The 24,926-nt window shown below is 40.7% G+C and overlaps 1 protein-coding gene across 1 annotated transcript in view; it reads right to left on the reverse strand.

Annotated features, from left to right (window-relative positions):
• Window positions 1-23,218, reverse strand: part of LOC132539533 (uncharacterized) — a 30,839-nt gene extending 7,621 nt beyond the window's left edge. Inside the window, exons 1-5 of the mRNA XM_060195566.1 lie at window positions 23,082-23,218; window positions 9,583-9,655; window positions 9,402-9,472; window positions 5,527-6,020; window positions 897-995 (exon numbers count right to left, since the gene is read on the reverse strand). Coding sequence (XP_060051549.1) covers window positions 897-995; window positions 5,527-6,020; window positions 9,402-9,472; window positions 9,583-9,642 — 724 coding nt within the window. The 5' untranslated portion in view covers window positions 9,643-9,655; window positions 23,082-23,218. The remainder of the gene's footprint in view (window positions 1-896; window positions 996-5,526; window positions 6,021-9,401; window positions 9,473-9,582; window positions 9,656-23,081) is intronic.
• Window positions 23,219-24,926: the final 1,708 nt, after the last annotated feature.

Below are 24,926 nucleotides of genomic sequence, written 5' to 3' on the forward strand. Positions count from 1 at the left end.
CAGAACCATTACACTATCTACCCCCATCCGAACTTTTGCCTTTTAACACAGAAGCTGTGATTCTCAGTCCAGGGTAACTAGGTTTGTGGTGGAAGGGCCATGAGGTGCTCTTCCAGGGACCTGCATATCATTGTGTTCAATTCGGCTTCTAAGAATCATGAGGAAAATCAGCTCCTAGGGTACAAAGGAGAAAATACAACAGGGAGAGCCCTATTCCTGGAAGCTCTAAGACTATGCCTAGTCTTGTTGCTATTTCTTCTCTCTGATTCCACACCGCATCACCTCTGTGGACCTCAACCAAATCACTACTAGCGCTGCCAACCCACATTATGGTGCTGTTGGATTCTTACTGTGGACGATAGCCAGACGTACCTAGCCTGAGATGTCAACCTCGCAACTCTTCAAAACTGGTGAGATCTTCCCTAATACATGCGGCTACCTACGCCCACATTAGATGGCACGTCATCTGACAAAGTTACAGAGACTAAGTATAGGCTAGGGTTTAGGGTACTCGGTACAGGTGTACATGTATCCATAAGCAAGGGGAAATTATATAACTCAAAGTGAAAATGCTCAGTAGTCCTTAGTGATTAGACTTAGATCTCGTAAACATGGAATCCTACTTGTAGTGCCTAAAGCATCCATCCATCTCTTTCCCTCTCTGTCACCCCCCCCACACACACACACACACACACACAGACACAATTCCTCTCTGTTCTATCAAATAAAATAGAAGAAAGAAAAAAAAAAGGGAAAATAGTTGGTTCATAGTGCCAGATAAAGTAAGAAGATAGCTGGGGAAAAAAAAAAAACCTCCCAAATTCAGCAGTGGAAGTGATTTTCACCCTGGTTTCCTACCAGAGTCCACATGGTTTAGGTAAATAAAGGGTACTTACCATTTTCTAAACATTTCTTGGATGATAGTGAAAAGTGTATGACCACAGGTACACCAATACTATGGGAATTCTGGGACTGCTGGCTTTGGCCAACAAGAACTACGGGGAAAGAAAAGAAAAAGAGAACATTTAGCTAGATCATCTTCAACAGACAATACAATTATCAGTATTTTAATATTCTTTCCAGGATATCAACATGATTTTTCTATCAGGGACCCACAAACCACTTTTACCATTTGCTCTGGAAATGAATCATGTATTTAAATATAGAATTTCTCTGTATAATGTATTTAAACACTGTATTTCACTTACGCATTTTTTTCCTAAAAAAAAAAAAAAGTCCTATATTAGGACTACTAAAAAGTTTCATGTTTATTTCCACTTATTTTTAAAATTTCTTATTTTATTTACTGGATAGAGACAGAGAGGAAGGGGATATAGAGAAGGAGAGAGAAAAAGACACCTACATCACCGCTTCACCACTTGCGAAGCTTCCCCATCCCTCCACAGGTGGGGATCAGCACTTGAACCTGATACACACTGCAACATGTGCACTCAACCAGGTGCACCACCACCAGACCCCTTTAGTTGCATTTCTTCTTGTGGTGATTGCATTGTAGTCAGAATACTGATGCTAATGGAAAAAAAAAAAAAAGGAAGAAAAAAGGAAAGGAAGAAAAGAAAGGGAGAAAGAAAGAAAGAAAAAAAGAAAGAGAGAGAGAGAGAGAGAGAGAGAAAGGGCTACCTGGGCACCAGGCCTTTCCTTTATCATTATTAAGAATCATGCTAACTTATAAATCTAAGATAAGAAACTCTATTAATCTATGAATGACAATTAATTTGTCATGTGGTAAGAAAAAGTGCTTTAAAAAGACCTCATAAAATGATACTTATGTACCTTTCCCATATTTGGGAGCTACTCTCTTCCCTGATCCAACCTTCTAGCCCTTTTTCCAGACATGATACCATCTCCCCAGACAATGTCTTTGGTCCTCCTGCATGTTAGCTGTCAGGCTCAGGCAAAAATTAGTGAAGTCATGGGCCCTTTGGAATATACCTAAAATAGACCTACTAGCTTTTTCCAAAATGGAGACCCCAAATCTTTATTTGCAATATTCTTGCCTTTATTTTCCTGACTACTAAACAATTTTTTTTTAATTTATTTTTTTTATTTAAGAAAGGATTAATTAACAAAACCATAGGGTAGGAGGGGTACAACTCCACACAATTCCCACCGCCCAATCTCCATATCCCACCCGCTCCCCCGATAGCTTTCCCATTCTCTATCCCTCTGGGGGCATGGACCCAGGGTCATTGAGGGTTGCAGAAGGTAGAAGGTCTGGCTTCTGTAATTGCTTCCTCGCTGAACATGGGCGTTGACTGGTCGGTCCATACTCCCAGTCTGCCTCTCTCTTTCCCCAGTAGGATGGGTCTACTAAACAATTTATTCTGCTTTATATCTTAATGTTTTTTCAGCCACCAAGTTGCAGATGATGCCAATCTGATTTCCCTGGACAGATGACCTCACCAATGTACCCTGGAACCCCACCTCTCCAGAGCCCTGCCCCACTAGGGAAGGATAGGAACAGGCTGGGAGTATGAATCCACCTTCCAGTAACCATGTTCAACATAAAAGCAATTATAGAAGCCAGACCTTCCACCTTCTGCACCCAATAATGACCCTGGGTCCATACTCCCGGAGGGATAAAGAATAGGAAAGCTTTCCCATCCAAAAAGATCTGTGTACACATATGTTCTCAGCAGCACAATGTGCAATAGCCAAAACCTAGAAGCAACCCAGGTGTCCAACAACAGATGAGTGGCTGAGCAAGTTGTGGTCTATATACACAATGGAATACCACTCAGCTATTAAAAACGGTGATTTCACCATTTTCAGCCTATCTTGGATGGAGCTTGAAGAAATCATGTTAAATGAAATAAGTCAGAAACAGAAGGATGAATATGGGACCATCTCACTCTCAGGCAGAAGTTGAAAAACAAGAACAGAAGAAAAAACACAAGTAGAACCTGAACTGGATTTGGCATATTGCACCAAAGTAAAAGACTCTGGGGTGGGTGGGTGGGTGGGGAGAATACAGGTCCAAGAAGGATGACAGAGGACCTAGTGGGGGTTGTACTGTTATATGGAAAACTGGGAAATGTTATGCATGTACAAACTAGTGTATTTACTGTCAAATGTAAAACATTAATTCCCCAATAAAGAAATTTAAAAAATAAATTTAAAAAATGTAAAAACAAAAAAAAAAAAGAAAGAAAAGAAAAGAAAGAATAGGAAAAACAGTGGTCCGAGAGGTGGCACAGGAGATAAAGCACTGGACTCTCAAGCATGAGGTCCCGAGTTTAATCCCCAGCAGCACATGTGCCAGAGTGATGTCTGTCTGGTTCTTTCTCTCTCCTTTATTTCTCATCAATCAATAAATAAAATCTTTAAAAAAAAAAAAAGAAATTTAACTTTTTGTTGCTGTCACCAGTGCTTCACTGTTTTGAGCTGACTTTTTCAGACAGAGAGAGAGGGAAAAAGAGGGAGAGAGGGAGAAAAAGAGAGAGAGAGAGAGGAAGAGTGGGAGGAAGAGAGGGAGGAAGAGAGGGAAAGATACCATAGTACCAAAGCTTTCCTCAGTGGATTGGAGGCAGGCTGAAACCTGGGTCACGGGCATAGCAAAGCCAGCACCTTCCTAGTGAGCCATCTTGATGCCCCTAAAAAAAAAAATATATATATATATATATATATGTATATATATATATTATTATTATTATTGCCTCCAGGGTTTGCACAGGGGCTTGGTGCCTGCATCATGAATCCACTTCTCCTGGCAACCATTTCCCCCTCATTTTTATTGAAAAGGACAGAGAGAAATTGAAAGAGAAAGGGGGAGATAGAGAGGGACACAGAGAGACACATGCTGATCTACTTTGCTAGCTTGAACCCTGTTCCTTGCACTTAGTACTATGTGCATTTAACCAAGTGTACTACCGCCCGGCCCCTCAAAACACATTTTTTAAATGTCAAGTGTACTGGGAGTTAGCACGTTAAGATAAAGCATTGGACTCTGAAGCAAGACACCTTGACTTTGATCTTTGGCATCCACGTGCTGGAGTGATGCTCTGATTCTCTGTCTCTCTCTAATAAAGGAATAAATCTTTTTAAAAATACATCTAGGGAGTCAGGCGGTAGCTCAGCGGGTTAAGTGCAGGTGGTGCAAAGCGCAAGGACTGACTTAAGGATCCCAGTTCGAGCCCCTGACTCCCCACCTGTAGGGGAGTCACTTCACAGGCGGTGAAGCAGGTTTGCAGGTGTCTTTCTCTCCTCCTCTCTGTCTTCCCCTCCTCTCTCCATTTCTCTCTGTCCTATCCAATAGCAAGAGCATCAATAACAACACCAATAATAACTACAACAATAAAACAACAAGGGCAACAAAAGGGAATAAATAAATATTTAAAAAATATAGTCTACCTCCAAAAAAAATAAGATGGAAAAATCATCATAATAAAGAGATAACTGAAAGTGCAAGAGGTAAGAATTTCAAAACAAGTCTGGGGAGATGGCTCAATGGGTAGTGCGTCAAGCTATCACACTTGAGGTTTCTGGTCTGATCCTCTGTGCCACGTGACTGTGTATTGATGTGGTGCTTTAGATTTTCCCTTCATGAGTCTGGACTGCTCAGAGTGCCCGCCGTGGCTGCCTCTCCTGGGAACTGAACACGTGTGACTCGTCTAGCCGGGAAACTCTAGACTCTCCTCTATAGACATGAGTAACCTATACCTTTGCCGACAACTGTTTATCTCGTGGGGCTGAACTTTTGGTAACTAATTTGTGGGCTTATGAGACTAGCTTATTTACTCCTGTCTATAATTTATTTTGTGGTATTTAAAATATACAACCTGTAACACTCTACCAGCTAGTAAAGCTTTGATGGTTTAAACCTGCTCTCAGCAGCCCCACAGCCAAGTCCATTATGCGCCACAGTAAGTTTTAATTTGATTTAAATTACAACACAGAGTGACGAAAGCACTGCTCAATTCTGGCACGTGACGGTGGTAGAGAGTGAACCTGGGACCACTGGAGCCTCAGGCACTTAAGTCTAAAGTACTAGCAGTGTACCATCTCCCTGACCAGCGCTCTGGAAAGGTTTTGAATCTCAACTATATCAGTGTTAGTACTCTGATTTTGATACTGCACTATAGTCTTACAGGAAGTCACCATGTATGGGAAATGGGAGAAGAGTGTATGGAATTTCTAAATTATTTCTTATAACTGCATATGAGCCTACAATTACCTACAAATAAAAAGTTTAATTCACAATAGTACATATGTAGGTAGCATCATATTTCTGTTGAATCATACTGCTGAAATAGAATTAACAGGATCCCTTGAGGCAGAGTCTTCATATCACATGAACATAAAGCAGGTGCTTTTTTAAATTGAAAACACTACATTAAAAAAAGGAAAACATTAAATTTTCACATCTTTCTCATGACATACACTAATAAGTTATTGAGATGACTAACACAAACCAAATATCACTAATGTAATGTTATGCTAATATCTCACCATTTTTATTCTTTTTAAAAGGACTATTTATGAATCTAACTAGTACGCTCTACTTACATGCTTTTTCCATAGGTTTACTTGATGTGCTAAGGCTGTCACTTTTTACTTTCATCAGATAGTTTTCCTCAGAATAACTTTCTCCTGCAGTCACACGGGTGTTGCAGCTAACTAAGGAAATGGAATTGTAATCTCTTTTCATGGCATCCTTTATCTTCAGTGTTGACTTTCTGACTGCAGCCACAGTACTGCCTTCAGTAAGATCATACCAACTGTAACTCACAAGATTTGCAACTCCCACCGGGAAAGTAAAGTTATAGTCAGCATATGTCTGAAACATCTCCCCAAGATCACGCAGTAATTCAGCAGCCATGAGTTTGTGTTCTTTAAATAGATAACCCTGTTGACATGTTTTGGTGATTTTTAGGCTACCAGACATTCTAGACACACTCAAAATGTGTGAGTAGGCATACGAGTCATCTTCGTCCTCAGCTGTTGTTACCACAGATTCTCTTGCTTCTTCTCCCACTTCATATTTTGTGCTTTTCCTGTGACTACAGAAAAAAGATATGTGAACATTAAAGGTATTTTGTACTCTATCTCCTAGAAATCTGATTTCTAAATAGCTAGAAATTTGAGTTTGGCTTCCATGAAATTTCCAAAGAAGGTCTAATAGTCATCTTACTGAATCTTTTCTAAAAAAAAATCCAAAAGAACACTCCTAGTCACACTGTGTAAAAGGATAAATCTGTGATCCTCAGGTCAAGCAGTTACAGAAACCAGACCTTCCACCTTCTGCACCCCATTAAAGAATTTTGGTCCATATGACCAGAGGGATAAACAATAGAGATGCTTCCAATGGTGGGGGATGGGATACAGAACTCTGATAGTGGGAACTATATAGAATTGTACCCCCTTTACCCTATAATATTGTTAATCGTTCTTAAATCACTAATTAAAAAAAGCTCAGCAGGAAGGAAGGAAGGACTGCAGACTGATACTCCTGCTGAACATGGACATAAAAATCCTCAACAAATTATTGACAAAATGAATTCAACTATACAAGAAGAGAATCATCATGGCCAAGTGGAATTCATCCCATAGATGCAAGGCTGATTAAACATATGGAAATCAGTGAGTATAATATACCACATCAACAAAAAGATTTTTTAAAAATCACATCACCATGTAAATAAATGCTGAAAAAGCATCTGGTGAGATTTAACAGTAACTGATGTTTAAGCCCTGATAAATTGTGAATAGAAGGAAGATAACACAACAGAATAAAGACCATAAATGAGAAATCCATAGCAAACATCGTACACAGTGGTGAAAAACTGATAGTTTTACCTATATTCCAACATAGTGCTGGAGGTCCAAGCATGATCAGTTAGTTAGGGAAAAGATATAAAAAAGGACTTCAAACTGGAAGAGAATAAGTTAAATAACGGACTCCACAAAACAAACAAACAAACAAAAAAACCTACTACAATCAACTGAGTTAGTAAGTGGCAGGATGCAAAACAATAAGTCAAGAGAAAAAAGAAATCAAGAAAAAAAATCTCATTTACAACAGCATCAAGGAAAGATTAAAATACCTAGAGTTAAACCTAACAATGAAGGTTAAAGACCTATATACACTGTGGGGGTGAGGGTGGGGGTGGGGGAGGGCCCGCACAGGATCCAGGCTTGAGACAAGGACTCCCCACCTGCAGGGGGGAAGCTTTACAAGTGGTGAAGCAGGTCTGCAGGTGTCTCTCTGTCTCTCTCCCTCTCTCCCTCCCCCTCCCCTCTCAATTTCTCTCTGTCCTAGGCAATAAAATGGAAAAAATGGTGGTCTGGAAGGTGGCGCAGTGGATAAAGTGTTGGACCCATAAGCATGAAGTCCTGAGATCAGTCCCTGGAAGCACATGTGCCAGAGTGATGTCTTGTTCTTTCTCCCTCTCCTTCTATTCCTCTCATTAATAAATTTAAAAAAAGAAATAAAGAAAATGGAAATAATAAAAAAATATGGAAAAAATGGCTGCCAGGAGCAGTGGATTCCTCGTGTCAGCACCAAGCCCCAACGAGAACCCTGGAGGAAATGAAAACCACAAGATAGTGTTAATTTAAATAGAAAACAAAAAGAAATAGCAAGGCACCCTGTGTTCATAAACTGGGAGGGTAAACATTGCCAGAAATGGTTATCTAGTATAAACTAACCTACAAACTCAGTGGAATCTCTATCAAAATTCCAACGGTGTTTTTCAAAAAATGATTCAAAATCACCCCGGAGTCTAAGCAATTATGAGAGAAAAGATAAAAAAAAATGTTGGTATCAGGAATCAGGCGGTAGTGCAGCAAGTTAACCGCATGTGGCCCAAAGCGTGCCTAAGGATCCCGGTTCCAGCTCCCAACTCTCCACCTGCAGGTGAAGCAGGTCTGCAGGTGTCTGTCTTTCTCTCCCCCTCTCTGTCTTCCCCTCCTCTCTCCACTTCTCTCTGCCCTATCCAACAACAATGGCATCAATAACAGCGACAATAATAACTACAACAATAAAACAAGAAAGGCAACAAAAGAGAATAAATAAATAAATATTTTTTAAATGCAGGTACCACCTGCTCTTATCTCAGAGTACAAAGCAATGAAAATGGTATGTGCAGCAGCCTTAGTCTCTGCCCTCTGCACAATAACAGCACATCAGCCCACTATGACAACCAAAAAGGTCTGCAAGCCTTTGTGGGAACAATCACCCCTACCTGTGAACTCAGATGTATAATTTATAATTTAGACAACCTTGTGGTTTGTGCTTTATAATAGCTTGGGGTACTTTAGCTAATTCACAAGGTAAAGTACCAAATTAAGGAAATGATAGTTGATTAGAGGATAAAAACATTCTGAATGACTAGTTTCTAGATTTCAATTACCCTTATGGGCTTCACATAATACCACAGATCTCTGTTAAGCACATTCTCTGTGCCAAGCACTGTTTTGGGAACTGGGAAGTGATAAGTGGGTAAATTTTGAACTCTTGCATATACACACATACACACACTGTATTTATATACCTGGCACTCTCAAGAGGGGAGAGGGCAAATACTTAAGTAGAGATATCATTTAGAATTTTAGAAAGCTGTCGTAGGCACAACAGGAAATTTAGAAAGGAACATAAAATACCGGGAGATGCAGGATAGAAATCTCAAATAGAAACTTACGGAAAATCTCATCGTAATGGTAAGACTTAATGGGAACAGAGAGTGAGCAGTGTAAATAGCAGGAACACCTAGTACAAACAAATGAGACTGGATTTATCATGGAACAGCAAGGAAACGAGAATGACTGGCATACTGACCAACTTTGCATACATTAACCACTGATATGGATAAACTTACATTCCCATGGTATTTTTCTGTTGTTATGTTTTGTCAATAGAGTTATGAGTACTTGCACAATGAATTCAGTACTTGCACAATGAATTCAGCTTTTTGTTCTTCTTTTTTTGATAGAGACAGAGAGAAATCTGGGAGGAGGAAGAAGGAAAGAGAAAGAGACACTTGTGGCACTGTTCCACCACATGTGAAGCTTCCCCCAGGGGCTTGAATTGGGTCACTTGAAGTGGGCCACTGCACAGCTCCAAACTCACAGTCTACTTTGAAACAACAATTACTTGTTTAGTTTCTTGGGGGAAGAGGAAGTTAGGGAAAAGCTGATCTGAAGCACATCTGATTCCTCTGAAAATGTACAGGGTGCTGAGGAGACTGGTAATGGTTATGCTAAAGAATTTCGTGCCTGAGGCTCTGAGGTCTCGGGTTCAAACTCTGCTACCACCAAAAGCCAGAGCTGAGCAGTACTCTAGTAAAACAAGCACATGAATCACTCACTGGAAGAGACAGAATAAAGGTTATGCAAAACATACAGTGGTTCCAACAACTGAAGAGTAATTTGAAATGTTTTACCTAGGCAAAGATATTAAGGAGTCCTGACGGTCTTGTTCTCTCTTTTCCCACTTTTTTATTTTTGGTTTCATCTAAAAGAAAAAAAAATTGAATTTAAAAGTAGAGAAAAATATTCTCAAAAGTGAATGATTTTTTTTAGAAAAGTGTGCCACAATTTAGTGAGGCTGAGCTATATTATTACCTGATCAAAGAAATAGATGGGCCCAGTGACCAAAGGAAATGGTTTAGTAGAATTTTCCATTTTGTCATGAGACCTAAAAAGAAGAAATTGGAAATCTGAAGCATCACCAAAAGCTAGAGCTGAGCAGTGGTCTAATAAAACAAACAAAGGACCCACTCACTGGAAGAGACAGCATAAAGGTTATGCAAATTGTGGACGGGGTGGCAGCGCAGTGGGTTAATCGCACATGGCGCTAAGCACAAGGACAGGTGTTAAGGATCCTGGTTCCAGCCTCCAGCTCCCCAACTACAGGGGGGTCGTTTCACAAGTGGTGAAGCAGGTCTGCGGGTGTCTATCTTTCCCCTCTCTGTCTTCCCATCCTCTCTCAATTTCTCTTTGTCCTATCCAACAACAATGACAATAATAATAATAATAATAACAATAATGATAAACAGCAAGGGCAACAAAAGGGAAAAAATAGCCTCCAGGAGCAGTGGATTCGTGGTGCAGGCACCGAGCCCCAGCAATAACCCTGGAGGCAAATATATATGTGTGTGTGTGCGTGCATGCGTGTGTGTGTGTGTGTGTGTGTGTGTGTGTATACACAAATATACACACATTTATATATACACACATATATATATACACACACATATATATACACACATACATATACACACACACACATATACACACACATATATATACATACACACATATACACACACATATATATATACATACACACATATATACAGTGGATCCAACAACTAAAGAGTAATTCTAGATGTTTTAGCCAGACAAAGATAGGAGTCTTGATCTTCACTCACATATAAACTCCCCTATCTTTAGGAGATATGTCAAAGTATTTCATGATTTTAAAGTTTAGATGTATTCTTTTTGTTTGTTTATTTATTTTGGCCACTAGGGTCACTGCTAGGGCTCAGTGCCTACATGATTCCACCACTACTCTGAGTAACCTTTTTGCTGTGTGAGGCAGAGAGAAGGGAAGAAGCCTACAGCACTGCTTCACTACTCTTGTGCTCTGCTGGTGAGGACTGAGGGACATGACACTTAGTCTTCATGGTAACATGTATGCTGTACTGGGTGCATCATATCACCTGGGCCCAGCTTACTTATTTTTCAATATTTTTTCCTTTTTTTTTTTGTTTATTTATTTTTTTATTTAAGAAAGGATTAATTAACAAAACCATAGGGTAGGAGGGGTACAACTCCACACAATTCCCACCACCCAATCTCCATATCCCACCCCCTCCCCAGTAGCTTTCCCATTCTCTATCCCTCTGGGAGCATGGACCCAGGGTCATTGTGGGATGCAGAAGGTGGAAGGTCTGGCTTCTGTAATTGTTTCCCCGCTGAACATGGGCGTTGACTGGTCGGTCCATACTCCCAGTTTGCCTCTCTCTTTCCCTAGTAGGGTGGGTCTCTGGGGAAGCGGAGCTCCAGGACACATTGGTGGGGTCTTCAGTCCAGGGAAGCCTGGCCGGCATCCTGATGACACCTGGAACCTGGTGACTGAAAAGAGAGTTAACATACAAAGCCAAACAAATTGTTGAGCAATCATGGACCCAAAGCTTGGAATAGTGGAGAGGAAGTGTTAGGGAGGTACTCACTGCAAACTCTAGTGTACTTCTGCTTTCTTACTTTGGTGCCATACTCCAAACTCCAAACTTTATTTTTTATAAATTCTATCCTTTATTTTTTATCAATATTTTGTTTATTTATTAGACAGAGATAGAAAGAAATTGAGAGGGGAAGAGGAAGTAGAGATGGAAAGAGACAGAGAGACACATGCAACCCTGTTTCACCACTTGTGAAGCTTTCCCCCTGAAGGTGGGGACCAGGGGCTTGAACCTGGGTCCGTGTGTACTGTAATGTGTGTGCTTAATCTGGTACACCACTGCCTGGTCCCTACTTATTAATGGGGAAGAAAGAGAAAGAGAGAGCATGAGAGAGAGAACTCCAAATCATCGATCTGGCACTTGCCATTTCAGGGACAGAACTTGAAATCTTGTGTTTGAGAGTCCATCACCTTTTCCACTACACGGCCTCCTGGGTGGGCTTGCCTGCTTGCTTGCTTGCTTGCTTGCTTGTTTCGGTTGTCACTGGGACTTCAGTGCTCTACGTTGACTTTTCAAACAGAAATACAAATACACAGAGAGAAAGCTAGCACAGCACAGCACAGCAGCTTTCTCAGTGCATGGGGCTCAGTTCCAGCCTGGGCTGTGCTCATGACGAAGCAAATGCACCGTTTTGAAACCTTTTATTTTTAGTGAAATGTAAAACAAGTTTAGGGGTGGAACGCGCAACTGTTCTATTACTTGAACTGCACAGGTTAATGGCATGACAAGAATGCAATTGAAGGGACCGCATGTGGTTGGTAAATTAAGCAGTAGCATAATAGTGCCGCTTTTCAACCTGTCACTATTGGCATTCTGAGGGAGATCATCCTTTATACGGAGCCGCTTCGTGCACCGTAGGATGTTTAGTGGCATCTCTGACCTCCACCTACTAGATGTTAGTAGATACCCTCTTGCCCAGAAATGCCAGCAGAACATGTCTTCTGGCACTGCCAAATGTCTCTTGGGAATCAAAATTGCTCCCAATTGAGAATGACTGTATCAGTTAAATGGCAAAAGGAAATAAAAGGTGAGGCTCAGGAGGTGGCACACTGAATAAAGTACTGGGCTCTCAAGCATGAGGTCCTTAGTTCAATAACTTGAACCGCATGTGGCACGATGGTACAATAATATTCTGGTCCTCTCTCCCCCTATCATTAATTTTAAAAAGTGAGGGTTAGCACATTCAATAACATAATGGACTTTCATGCCTGACACACCAGAAGTTCCAGGTTTAATCTCTAGTCCCACCAGAAACCAGAACTGAGCAAGGAGGAAGAGGGGGAACAAAGGAAGGACAAAGGAAAAAAGGAAGGGGAGATAGAGAAGAAGAAAGAAGCAGTGTAACTGTTTAGGAACTGGTACTACAAGTGCTGTTCAAATGGTCTCTCACACCCTGGATTGTGGACCATGTCCTTTTTTAATTTCTTTATTGGGGGACTGATGGTTTACAGTCCACAGTAAAATACAATAGTTTGTGGGGGTTGGGCGGTAGCGCAGCGGGTTAAGCGCAAGTGGCGCAAAGCACAAGGACCGGCATAAGGATCCCAGTTCGAGCCCCCGGCTCCCCACCTGCAGGGGAGTCGCTTCACAGGCGGTGAAGCAGGTCTGCAGGTGTCTGTCTTTCTCTCCCCCTCTCTGTCTTTCCCTCCTCTCTCCATTACTCTCTGTCCTATTCAACAATGAATGACATCAGCAACAACAATAATAACCACAAGGCTACAACAACAAGGGCAACAAAAGGGAAAAAAAAATTGGCCTCCAAGAGCAGTGGATTCATGGTGCAGGCACCGAGCCCCAGCAATAACCCTGGAGGCAAATATATATATATAACAGTTTGTACATGCATAACATTTCTCAGTTTTCCACATAACAATTCAAACCCTATCATATTCCAGGACCTGAAAACTACCCCCTACCACCAAATTCTTTTACTTTGGTGCAATACATCAATTGTGAATGATATTTAGATGTTTCTCCCCCCCCTCACTATACAGACTGTATAATTCCCAAGGAAAGAAGAAAAAAATATCTTTTTTAATATTTATTTTCCCTTTTTTTGCCCTGATTTTCATTGTTGTTGTAGTTATTATTGTTGTTGTTATTGTACAGGACAGAGAGTAATGTAGAGAAGAGGGGACGACAGAGAAGGGGAGGGACAGACAGACACCTCTAGACCTGTTTCACTGCCCGTGAAGGGTCTACCTTACAGGTGGGGAGCCGGGGGCTCGAACCGGGATCCTTACACCAGTCCTCATGAAGAAAAAATATCTTAAACAAAAGAATATAGTTTTGTATAGTAATCAGATATAATACTAGCATTGGTGGTATAGTGGTGAGCATAGTTGCCTTCCAGATAATAATACTGGCATATGAAAGATATTTGGTCGTTGGAAAAAGTCACGATGGGGTAGGCTGGGATGCGTGAGAGTGCATCTGCTTAAGCACACATAACCATGCACAATGACCATGGCTCAAGCCCCTATTCCCTGCTTGCGGGGGGAAGCTTCAGAAGCAGTGAAGCAGGTCTGCAGGTAGGTGTCTTTCTTTCCCTCTCTCTCTTTCAATTTCTCTCTGTCCTATTTAAAAAAAAAAAAAGCCACTTCTTGAGTCACTATTAAAAACTCTGAAGCTGGGAGTCGGGCGGTAGCGCAGGGGGTTAAGCACACGTGGCGCAAAACGCAAGGACCAGCTTAAGGATCCCAGTTCGAGCCCCCGGCTCCCCACCTGCAGGGGAGTCACTTCACAGGCGGTGAAGCAGGTCTGCAGGTGTCTGTCTTTCTCTCCCCCTCTCTGTCTTCCCCTCCTCTCTCCATTTCTCTCTGTCCTGTCCAACAACAATGATGACATCAATAACCACAGCAATGTTAAACAACAATGGCAACAAAAGGGAAAATAAATAAATATTAAAAAATAAAAATTAAAAAAATGAAAACTCTGAAGCTTGGAGTCTGGGAGGTGACAAAGAGATAAAGCACTGGAGTCTCAAGCATGAATTCCTGAATATGGTCCCTGACAGCCCTTTCGCTAGAATGATGTTCTGGTTCCCTCTCTCCCTCATAAATGAATACATCAGTCTTTCTAAAAGAAACTCTTGGGTGCCAGTGTTGGCATATCTGGTCGAGCACACGTTTCCATACACAAGGACCTGGGTTTGAGCCCTGCTCTCCACCTATAAGGGGGAAGCTTAATGATCAAAGAGGTCTTCATGCGTTTTTCCATCTTTTATCTCCCCCTTCCCTCTCAGTTTATCGCTGTCCTGTCCAGTAAAATAGAAAGATAGAAAGGAAGACATCCAGAGAGAGAGAGAGAGAATGGCTGCCAGGAGCCATAGATTAATTAGTAGTGCCAACACCAAGCCCAGGTGATAACTTTGGTAGAAACAAAAGGAAAGAAGAGAAAAGAAAAGAAGAGGGGAGGGGAGGGGAGGGGAGGGGAGGGGAGGGGAGGGGAGGGGAGGGGAGGGGAGGGGAGGGGAGGGGAGGAGAGGAGAGGAGAGGAGAGGAGAGGAGAGGAGAGGAGAGGAGAGGAGAGGAGAGGAGAGGAGAGGAGAGGAGAGGAGAGGAAAGGAAAGAAGGGGGAGTCAGCGACAGTGCAGCAGGTTAAGCGCACGTGGCGCAAAACGCAAGGACCGGCTTAAGGATCCCAGTTCGAGCCCCCGGCTCCCCACCTGCAGGGGAGTCACTTCACAGGTGGTGAAGCAGGTCTGCAGGTGTCTAGATTTCTCTATCCCTTTCTGTCTTCCCCTCCTCTCTCCATTTCTCTCTGTCCTATCCAAAAACAATGACATCATCAAAAACAGTAATAGTAACTACAACAATAAAACAACAACGGCAACAAAAGGGAATCAATCAATAAATATTTTAAAAAGAAAAGAAAAAACTCACTGTTGACTGTAAACCATTAATCCTCCAATAAAGAAAAATTTTTTTAAAAAGAACCTCTTAAACTTAACAATAAAAAGATAAATAACTCAAGAGCCAAAAGACGCAAATAGATATTTCTCTATATAATGTACACAAATGTTCTGTAACATAAAAAGCTGACATCACTAGCCATAAGGCAAATGCCAATAAAAACTATGAGATAACCATGACAACCATCAGAATGACTATAATAATTAAAAACAAACAGACAGCACAAGTGTTGACAAAAAATATAGAGAAATTAAAACCCTAATACACTGCTCGAAGGAATGTCACATGGTACAGTTGCTTTTGAAAAAAATCTGGCACATCATCAAAAGGTTAACAGTGATTCCACAGAACTCACCAATTGTACTCCTAAATACGTATCAAGAGAAATAAAAAAATAAGTATATATCCATAGCAAATCTATAAAGGAATATTTGTGGTAGCATCATTCATAATAACCAAACTGTAGAAAGAACTCAAATGAATGAACAACATTCTATAATTGGACAGTGGGGGAATTATACACTGGTAATACACTGAAAACCACAGACATACACACTTTAAAGTGGTGAGTTTTATGACATACGCATTGTAATTTGCTTAGAGAACTAATGAACTTCAACCAGTTCCAGCTTCCATCCATATAAACCCAGTTTTGTTAATTTCGAGAAACTAAATTTTACAAAATATCTAAGTGGGGAGTTGGGCGGTAGCACAGCAGGTTAAGCGCAGATGGCACAAAGCGCAAGGACTTGCGTAAGGATCCCGGTTCGAACCCCCCACCCGCCCGTCCCCACCTGCAGGGGAGTCGCTTCACAGGCGGTGAAGCAGGTCTGCAGGTGTCTGTCTTTCTCTCCCCCTCTCTGTCTTCCCCTCCTCTCTCCATTTCTCTCTGTCCTATCCAACAACGACAACATCAACAATAACTACAACAATAAGAAACAACAAGGGCAACAAAAGGGAATAAATAAATAAATAAATATTTAAAAATATATACCTAAGTGCCAGGGGTAATTGTTTGAGCACCCACATTCCCACACACAATGATCCAAGTTCAAGCCCCTGATTCCCATCTACAGAGGGGAAGCTTTATGAGTGGTGAAGCACTGCTGCCGGTGTCTCTCTTTATCCTCTATTTCCCTCTACCCTATCAAATAAAATAAATAATAAGTATATATATACTTTTTAAATAATTATTTTTTTATATATAGCGTGTGTGCACACACACACATGCTTTTTTTAAAAGTATTTCATTTTATTTCTTTTTTTCTCATTTCTTTTTATTTATTTATTTATTTATTTATTGGGGAATTAATGTTTTACATTCAACAGTAAATACAATAGTTTGTACATGCATAACATTCCCCAGTTTCCCATTTAACAATACAACCCCCACTATGTCATTTATCATCCTTCATGGACCTGTATTCTCCCCACCCACCCACCCCAGAGTCTTTTACTTGGGTGCCATACGCCAATTCCAGTTCAGGTTCTACTTGTGTTTTCTTTTCTGATCTTGTTTTTCAACTTCTGCCTGAGAGTGAGATCATCCCATATTCATCCTTCTGTTGCTGACTTATTTCATTTAACATGATTTCTTCAAGGTCCATCCAAGATCGGCTGAAAATGGTGAAGTCACCATTTTTTTACAGCTGAGTAGTATTCCATTGTGTATATAGACCACAATGTGCTCAGCCACTCATCTGTTGTTGGACACCTGGGTTGCTTCCAGGTTTTGGCTATTACAAATTGTGCTGCCAAGAACATATGTGTACACAGATCTTTTTGGATGGGTGTGTTGGGTTCCTTAGGATATATTCCCAGGAGAGGAATTGCAGGGTCATAGGGTAGGTCCATTTCTAGCCTTCTGAGAGTTCTCCAGACTGTTCTCCACAGAGGTTGGACCAATTGACCACCAGCAGTGTAGGAGGGTTCCTTTGACCCCACACCCTCTCCAGCATTTGCTGCTGTTACCTTTTCTGATGTATGACATTCTCACAGGAGTGAAGTGGTATCTCGTTGTTGTCTTGATTTGCATTTCTCTGACAATCAGAGACTTGGAGCATTTTTTCATGTGTTTCTCGGCCTTTTGGATCTCTTCTGTGGTGAATATTCTGTCCAAGTCCTCCTCCCATTTTTGGATGGGGTTATTTGTTGTCTTGTTGTTGAGTTTGGCAAGCTATTTATATATGTTGGTTATTAAACTCTTATCTGATGTATGGCTTGTAAAGATCTTCTCCCATTCTGTGAGGGGTCTCTTGGTTTGGGTAGTGGTTTCTTTTGCTATGAAGAAGCTTTTTAATTTGATGTAGTCCCATAGGTTTATACTTGCCTTAGTCTTCTTTGTAATTGGATTTGTTTCATTGAAGATGTCTTTAAAATTTATGCAGAAAAGAGTTCTGCCAATATTTTCCTCTAACTATCTGATAGTTTCTGGTCAACATCCAAGTCCTTGATCCACGTGGAATTTACTTTTGTATTTGGTGAAATACAGTGATTCAGTTTCATTCTTCTGCATGTTTCAACCCATTGTTTCCAACACCATTGTTGAAGAGATTCTGCTTTCCCCATTTAATAGTCTGGGCAACTTTGTCAAAGATTAGATGTCCGTAGGTGTGGGGCCTCACTTCTGGGCTCTCAATTCTATTCCACTGGTCACTATGTCTATTCATGTTCCAGTACCAAGCAGTTTTGATGACAATGGCCCTATAATACAGTTTGATATCTGGGAGTGTGATGCCTACGGTTCTGTTCTTTTTTTCTCAAGATTGTTTTGGCAATTCTAGGTCTTTTCTGGTTCCAGATAAACATTTGTAGCATTTTTTCTATTCTCCTAAAAAATGTGCTTGGGATCTTGATGGGGATAGCATTAAATTTGTAAATGGCTCTGGGTAGTATATTCATTTTGATGATGTTAATTCTTTCAACCCATGAACATGGAATGTCTTTCCACTTTTTTGTGTCTTTTTCAACTTCTTTGAGTAGTGACTCATAATTTTCAGTATACAAGTCTTTCACTTCTTTGGTTAGATTTACTCCTAGATATTTTATTGTTTTTGTTGCTATAATAAAAGGAATTGATTTCTGGATTTCAATTTCTTCTAACTTAGTGTTTGCATAGAGGAATGCCACTGACTTTTGAATGTTAATTTTGTAGCCTGACACCTTACTGTATTGCCTGATGATTTCCAAAAGCTTCTTACTGGATTCCTTAGGTTTTTCCATGTATACTATCATGTCATCTGCAAATAAGGAGAGTTTGACTTCTTCTCTTTCAATCTGTATCCCTTTAATTCCTTGTTCCTTCATGATTGCTATGGCAAGAGCTTCCAACACTATGTTGAATAGTAATGGTGATAGTGGGCAGCCCTGTCTAGTACCTGATCTGAGTGGAAATGCTTCCAGTTTTTCACCATTGAGTATGATGTTGGCTGTAGGTTTGCTATATATAGACTCCACTATCTTCAGGAATTTTCCATCTATTCCCATTTTTTGTAGTGTTTTGTAGTGTTTTGATCATAAAGGGATGTTGTATTTTGTCAAAGGCTTTCTCTGCATCTATTGATATGACCATGTGGTTTTTGGTCTTGCTTTTGTTGATGTGGTGGATCGCATTTATTGATTTACGTATATTAAACCAACCTTGCATGCCTTGGATAAACCCTACTTGGTCATGATGAACAATCTTTTTGATATACTGCTATATCCGGTTGGCTAGAATTTTGTTCAATATTTTCGCATCTATGTTCATCAGAGATATTGGTCTTTAGTTTTCTTTTTTGGTTGTTTCCCTGTCTACTTTAGGTATCAGAGTTATGTTGGCTTCATAGAAGCTGGCAGGGAGTATTCCAGTGTCTTCAATCTTCTGGAAGACTTTTTAAAAGTAGAGGTATTAGTTCTTCTTTGAAGGTTTTGTAGAATTCATTTGTAAAACCATCTGGTCCAGGACTTTTATTTTTGGGGAGATTTTTGATAACTGTTTCAATTTCATTAGCTGTGATGGGCTTGTTCATGTCATCCACTTCCTCTTGACTTAGTTTTGGAAGTTGGTAGGTATCTAGGAAATCGTCCATTTCTTCCAGGTTCTCTAGCTTGGTGGTATATAGTTGTTCATAGAAGCCTCGCATGATATGTTGAATTTCTGCAGTGTCTGTTGTGATAACTCCTTTTTCATTTAGTATCCGATTTATTTGGGTCTTCTCCTTCTTTGTTTTGTGAGTTTGGCTAAAGGCTTGTTGATTTTGTTCACTCTTTTGAAGAATCAACATTTACTTTCATTGATCTTTTATATGGTTTTCTTATTCTCAATGTTATTTATTTCTTCCCTAACTTTAGTGATTTCTGTCCTTCTGGTTGCTTTAGGGTTCCTTTGTTCTTCTTCTTCTAGGTCTTTAAGATGTGGAATCACGCTGTTTATTTGTGCTTTTTCTTGTTTCCTAATGTGTGCTTGTATAGCTATGAAATTCCCTCTAAGTACTGCCTTAGCTGTGTCCCAAACATTTTGATAGCTTGTGTCTTCATTTTCATTGAAGTCTCAAAACATTTTGATTTCTTCCTTCATTTCCTCTTTGACCCAGTAGTTGTTAAGGAGTGTACGGTTGAGCTTCCACATTTTGGGACTATTACTAGTCTTTTGTTGATTGTAAAGTGTTAGTTTAATTCCATTGTGGTCTGAGAAGATGCTTGGGATGATTTCAATGCTCTTGGCCTGACATATGGTCTATCCTTGAGAATGACCCATGTGGATTTGAGTAAAATGTGTATTCCAGTTTCTTGAAATGAATGACTCATCATAAATGTCCAATAGTTCTAGTTTATCTATCTCTTCATTTAGATCCCTTATGTCTTTATTGATTTTCTGCCTGGATGATCTGTCAAGTTGAGAGAGTGGGGTATTGAAGTCCCCTACTAAGACTGTGTTGCTGTTAATATATTGCTGTAGCTCTTTCAGTAGAAGTTTGATGTATTTAGATGGCTTCTCATTTGGGTGCATAGATATTAATAATTGTTAAGTCCTCTTGATTGACTGATCCTCTGAGCATTAAGTAGTGTCCATTCCTATCTTTTTCAATCTTATCTATTTTAAAGTCTATCGTGTCAGATATGAGAATAACTGTTCCTGCCCTTTTTTGTGGGCTACTGGCTTGTATGATAGTTTTCCATCCTTTCACTTTAAGTCTGTGTTTGTCTTGTTGAGTTAGGTGGGTTTCCTGTAGACAGCATATTGTTGGGTTGTATTTTCTGATCCATCTTCCTACTCTGTGTCTTTTAATAGGTGAATTCAGGCCATTGACATTTATTGATATCAAAGATTGGAGATATATTTTTAAATGTAGCACATTTTTTAAATTTTTATTTATTTATTTATTTTTTAAATTTATTTTCCCTTTTGTTGCCCTTGTTGTTTAACATTGTTGTGGTTATTGATGTCATCATTGTTGTTGGCTAGGACAGAGAGAAATGTAGAGAGGAGGGGAAGACAGAGAGGGGGAGAGAAAGACAGACACCTGCAGACCTGATTCACTGCCTGTGAAGCAACTCCCCTGCAGGTGGGGAGCCGGGGGCTCGAACCAGGATCCTTCTGCCGGTCCTTGCGCTTTGCGCCACATGCACTTAACCCCCTGCGCCACCGCCCAACTAGATTAGAGATATTTTAACACCATTCTTGTAGAGTTTTAGAGTGTTCTGATATATGTCCTATTTATGGTGATCTGATTGTTTATAGGAGACCTTTCAGGACTTCTTTCAGGGCAGGCTTGGTGACAGTTGATTCCTTCAACTGTTGCTTGTCTGAGAAGGTTTTGATGCCTCCATCTAGTCTGAATGACAGTCTAGCAGGATATAGTATTCTTGGTTGAAAGCCTTTCTCATTGAGCACTTGATAGATATCTTGCCATTCTCTTCTGGCCTGTAGTATTTGTATGGAGAAGTCTGCTGCTAATCTTATGGGTTTTCCTTTGTAGGTGACTCTTTGTTTTTCTCTTGCAGCCTTCGGGATCCTTTCTTTATCCTTATTCCTTTCCATTCTAAGTATGATATGTCTTGGTGTCTTTAGGTCTGGGTTAATTCTGTTTGGAACCCTCTGGGCTTCTTGAATCTTTATGTCTTTGATGTTGTCTAGACTAGAGAAGTTTTCAGCTATTATGGCCTGGAGAATGCTTTCTTCCTCTGGTATGCCAATAATGTGAATATTGTTTCTTTTGAAGTCATCCCATAGGACTCTGTCATTGTTTTCAGCATCTCTTAATCTCTTTTTGAGATCTCCTACTTCTTTTTTAGTTGTCTCTAATTCGTCCTCGATCTTGCTAATTCTGTCTTCAGCCTCATTGATTCTATTCTCTCTCCCCTGTACTGTTTTCTGGAGTTCATCTATTTTGTTGCCCTGTTCTGATACTGTTTTAGCTTGTTCAGCTAGTTGCGTTCTTAGCTCAGCGATTTCAGCTTTAAGCTCTCTAATAACCATGCGATAATTAGTATTTTCTTCCATAGTCTCTTTTGTTGTTCCTGTATTTCTGATTACAATTTTTTCAAATTCTTTACTCACTCCTGTGATTATTTCCTTAGCGAGTGTTTGGATGTTGAACTTGTTATTTTGTGCTTCACCCTCTGGGGGACTTTTAGCTGGACTCTTGTCCTGGTTCATTTCTCCAACATTTCTTCTTGTTGTTTTAACCATTTTATATATTATGTTATGAGTTCCCTCTCTCAGTACTTTTCAAATTACTGATCACTATTGCCTGGATTGACTTGTGTCTAAGTAAGTTAATTAAAGGGTTCACAGTGGTGGAAGTTAACAGTTGTTTCAATAGTATTTTAATCCCTGAATTGGAGCTCAGTGGTTTAAAAGCCTCTTTTTTTTTTTTTCTTCCCTGTAGGCTATGGGAGCCCGAGGGCTTTTAAACTATCAATAGGCTTCTTAGCTTAATCACTGACTCCTGACCAAGAGAAAAAGCAGGGTGGAAGAGATAATCCAGGGTTATGCAAAGAGCCTTTCACAGCCCCTCAGGTATGCCACCGAGGTATATGTCTTCTCCTGAGTTTCCTGGTTAGATCTCTGTCCCCTGTTGTCCCTCCCTGTTGCCGCTCCAGATTCTGAGGGCAGTAGCAATGGAGACTCAGAGTTGCACTTGTTGAGTCTCTGGGGAGTCCTCTCCTCCCTTCAGCTGTCCCCTTGTTGGTGGAGCAGACTGGAGGTGGTGTCTCAACTGATAAACTGCTGAACTGTTAGCAGTCACTTAATCTCTCCTTAGGCTCCTCTCTCCTGTCACCAGCCACACATGTTTGTACTCACTGGTGATTTACTGGGTTCCTGTGGTCATTCTAGTCCTGTCATTCTAGTCCGGTCCTGGGTGGTCTCCTTTGGTACTCCTAGTTGATCCGGGAGAGGACAGGAGAGGAGAGAAAAAGATCTGCTGCTTGTAGCTCTGCCTCCAGAAGTCCAGGTTTTTTTTTTTTTACTCCAGCTCAACTCTGACCTATGGTAGTGCTGGAAATTGAACTTGGGACCTTTGATGCTTCAGGCATGAAAGCCTCTTTGCGTAACCATTATGCTGTCTCCCCACCCCTAATAATAAGTATATTTAAAAAAAATATCTGGGGGTCAGGTGGTAGCGCAACGGTTAAGTGCACATGGCGCAAAGCGCAAGGACCAGCGTAAGGATCCCAGTTCGAGTCCCCGGCTCCCCACCTGCAGGAAAGTCACTTCACAGGTGGTGAAGCAGGTCTGCAAGTGTCTGTCTTTCTCTCCCCCTCTGTCTTCCCCTCCTCTCTCCATTTCTCTCTATCCTATTCAACAATGACAGCAATGACAACAACAACAATAATAAAAGCAATAAACAACAAGGGCAGCAAAAGGGAAAAAGTAGCTTCCAGGAGCAGTGGATTTATAATGTAGGCACTGAGCCCCAGCGATAACCCTGGAGACAAAAAAAAAAAAAAAAAATCTAAGTGTCTTAAAAATACCTACCTTCAGTCTCATCAGTTGCCACCAATTTTCAGACCCAAAGAACATCAGAGATCTGCTAGTTCTGATTCCCAAATGACTTTATACCAGAGTTCCACTCAGAACCTCAAGCCCAATTGATTCCATTCATGTCTTTGACATCAGTCAATCTTAGTCACTTGAAATGTAAGCTTGGAACCTCTAAAGCAAGAGAGACAACTGGAATTTGTACCAGAATGACTTAATAAGTATCAGAAATGTCTATTTTTAAGCAATTTATTTCATTTACTACATATAAGAAAGAAAGTTTCACACAAGGAAGATAGGAGACAGAGGAAAGAGGAGAGAGAAGATAGAGTGTCATTTCAGTACATGCAGTGCTGGGGTATGAACCAGGAACCGTAAGTATCAAAGTCTCTACCAGTTTAACTATTTTCCCAGCCATGAGATCTAATTCTTACATGTTCGGGAATTTGGAGTCTAAGGTGTTTCAATTCATAATTATCAAGTGTCTATCGCGTTTCTAGCCTATTGATCTGTGTTCTCCTGATTTCATTCTCAGAGATCATTTTCAGACTTGAGAACACTTAAGCAGAAAAGAGGCAGGGGCCAGGTGGTGGTACACCTGGCTAGGCGAACACATTACACTGTGCAAGGACACAGGTTCAAACCCCTGGTCCCCATCTGCAGGGGGAAAGTTTCATGGTGAAGCAGGGCTGCAGATATTTCTCTGTCTCTCTCCCTCTCTGTCTCTCCCTCCCCTCTCAATTTCTCTGTGTATCCAATAATAAATAAATAAAATATTTTTTAAAAAAGGAAAAAAGCCTTTAAAAAAGGGAGGGCAATATTACCTTTTACCCTTTTTTCCCTTAGGGAACCTACTTTAGAAGATCTCAGAGGTGTTCTTCACGCTTTATTGACCACCATGATAGCTCATGTCTATGCCTGAACAAACCACTGGGATTAAAGGATTGAACTGTTATCTTCCTCAAACTGAATAAAATAAAACTTGCTTTGGACATTGATCAGTAGGAAACAAAGCTGTCATCCCTAATAAAACAAAAATAATTGAACCAGCTTTGTGATTTTTTTATTTCAAATGTCTTTTCTTTTCTGGTTTTGTTTTTCTTTTCTGGGTGGAGGCACTTCCCAGACCACAGCATGGGAAAGGACAGAACGAAGCCCAGGTGGGGCCCAGGTGGGGCCCAGGTGGGGCCCAGGTGGTGGCACGGCCAGTAGAGTGCACAGGTTACAATGCAGGCCCCACTTGCAGAGAGGCACCTTCACAAACAGTAGAGCAGTACTCAGGTACCTGTCCTTTCCTGTCTCTCCCTCTCTCCCTTTGTAGCTCTCTGTCTCTCTTCTTCTGTCAGGAAAGAAGAAGGGAAGGGAGAAAAATGAGTAGAAAACTGAACTGAGGAAATGAATATCAGATTTCAGAGAGCAGGAAGCTGCACAAGGTCTGCCCTGGGCAAGACCTTTTTCTCCCTTGGTAGTGCACTCATTAGAGTGTAGATGTTATAATGTGCAAGGACCAGGTTCAAGTCCCCAGTCCCCAACTGCGTGGGGATAGCTTCAAGGGTGATGAAACAGTGTTATGGGTGTCTCTCTATTTCCTCCTTCCCTCTCAATTTCTGTCTCTATCCAATACATAAGTTGAATTAAATTAAAATATTTATTTATTAATAAGAGGGGGAATGGCAAGATTGTTTGAGACCAGGTAGAGGACCAGTCTCTCAGGGAAACAGCTTATAGGATGCCTAGGGCTGGGAGATGACAGTGATGAGGACTCTAGTTCTTGATGCTCCTACTCGTATTGCTCTCATTCCTAATGCCTGACAGCAACTGTCAGTTTTCAAGACTTCATAC

This window comes from Erinaceus europaeus, chromosome 7, assembly GCF_950295315.1.
Source record: "Erinaceus europaeus chromosome 7, mEriEur2.1, whole genome shotgun sequence".
Classification (NCBI taxonomy): domain Eukaryota; kingdom Metazoa; phylum Chordata; class Mammalia; order Eulipotyphla; family Erinaceidae; genus Erinaceus; species Erinaceus europaeus.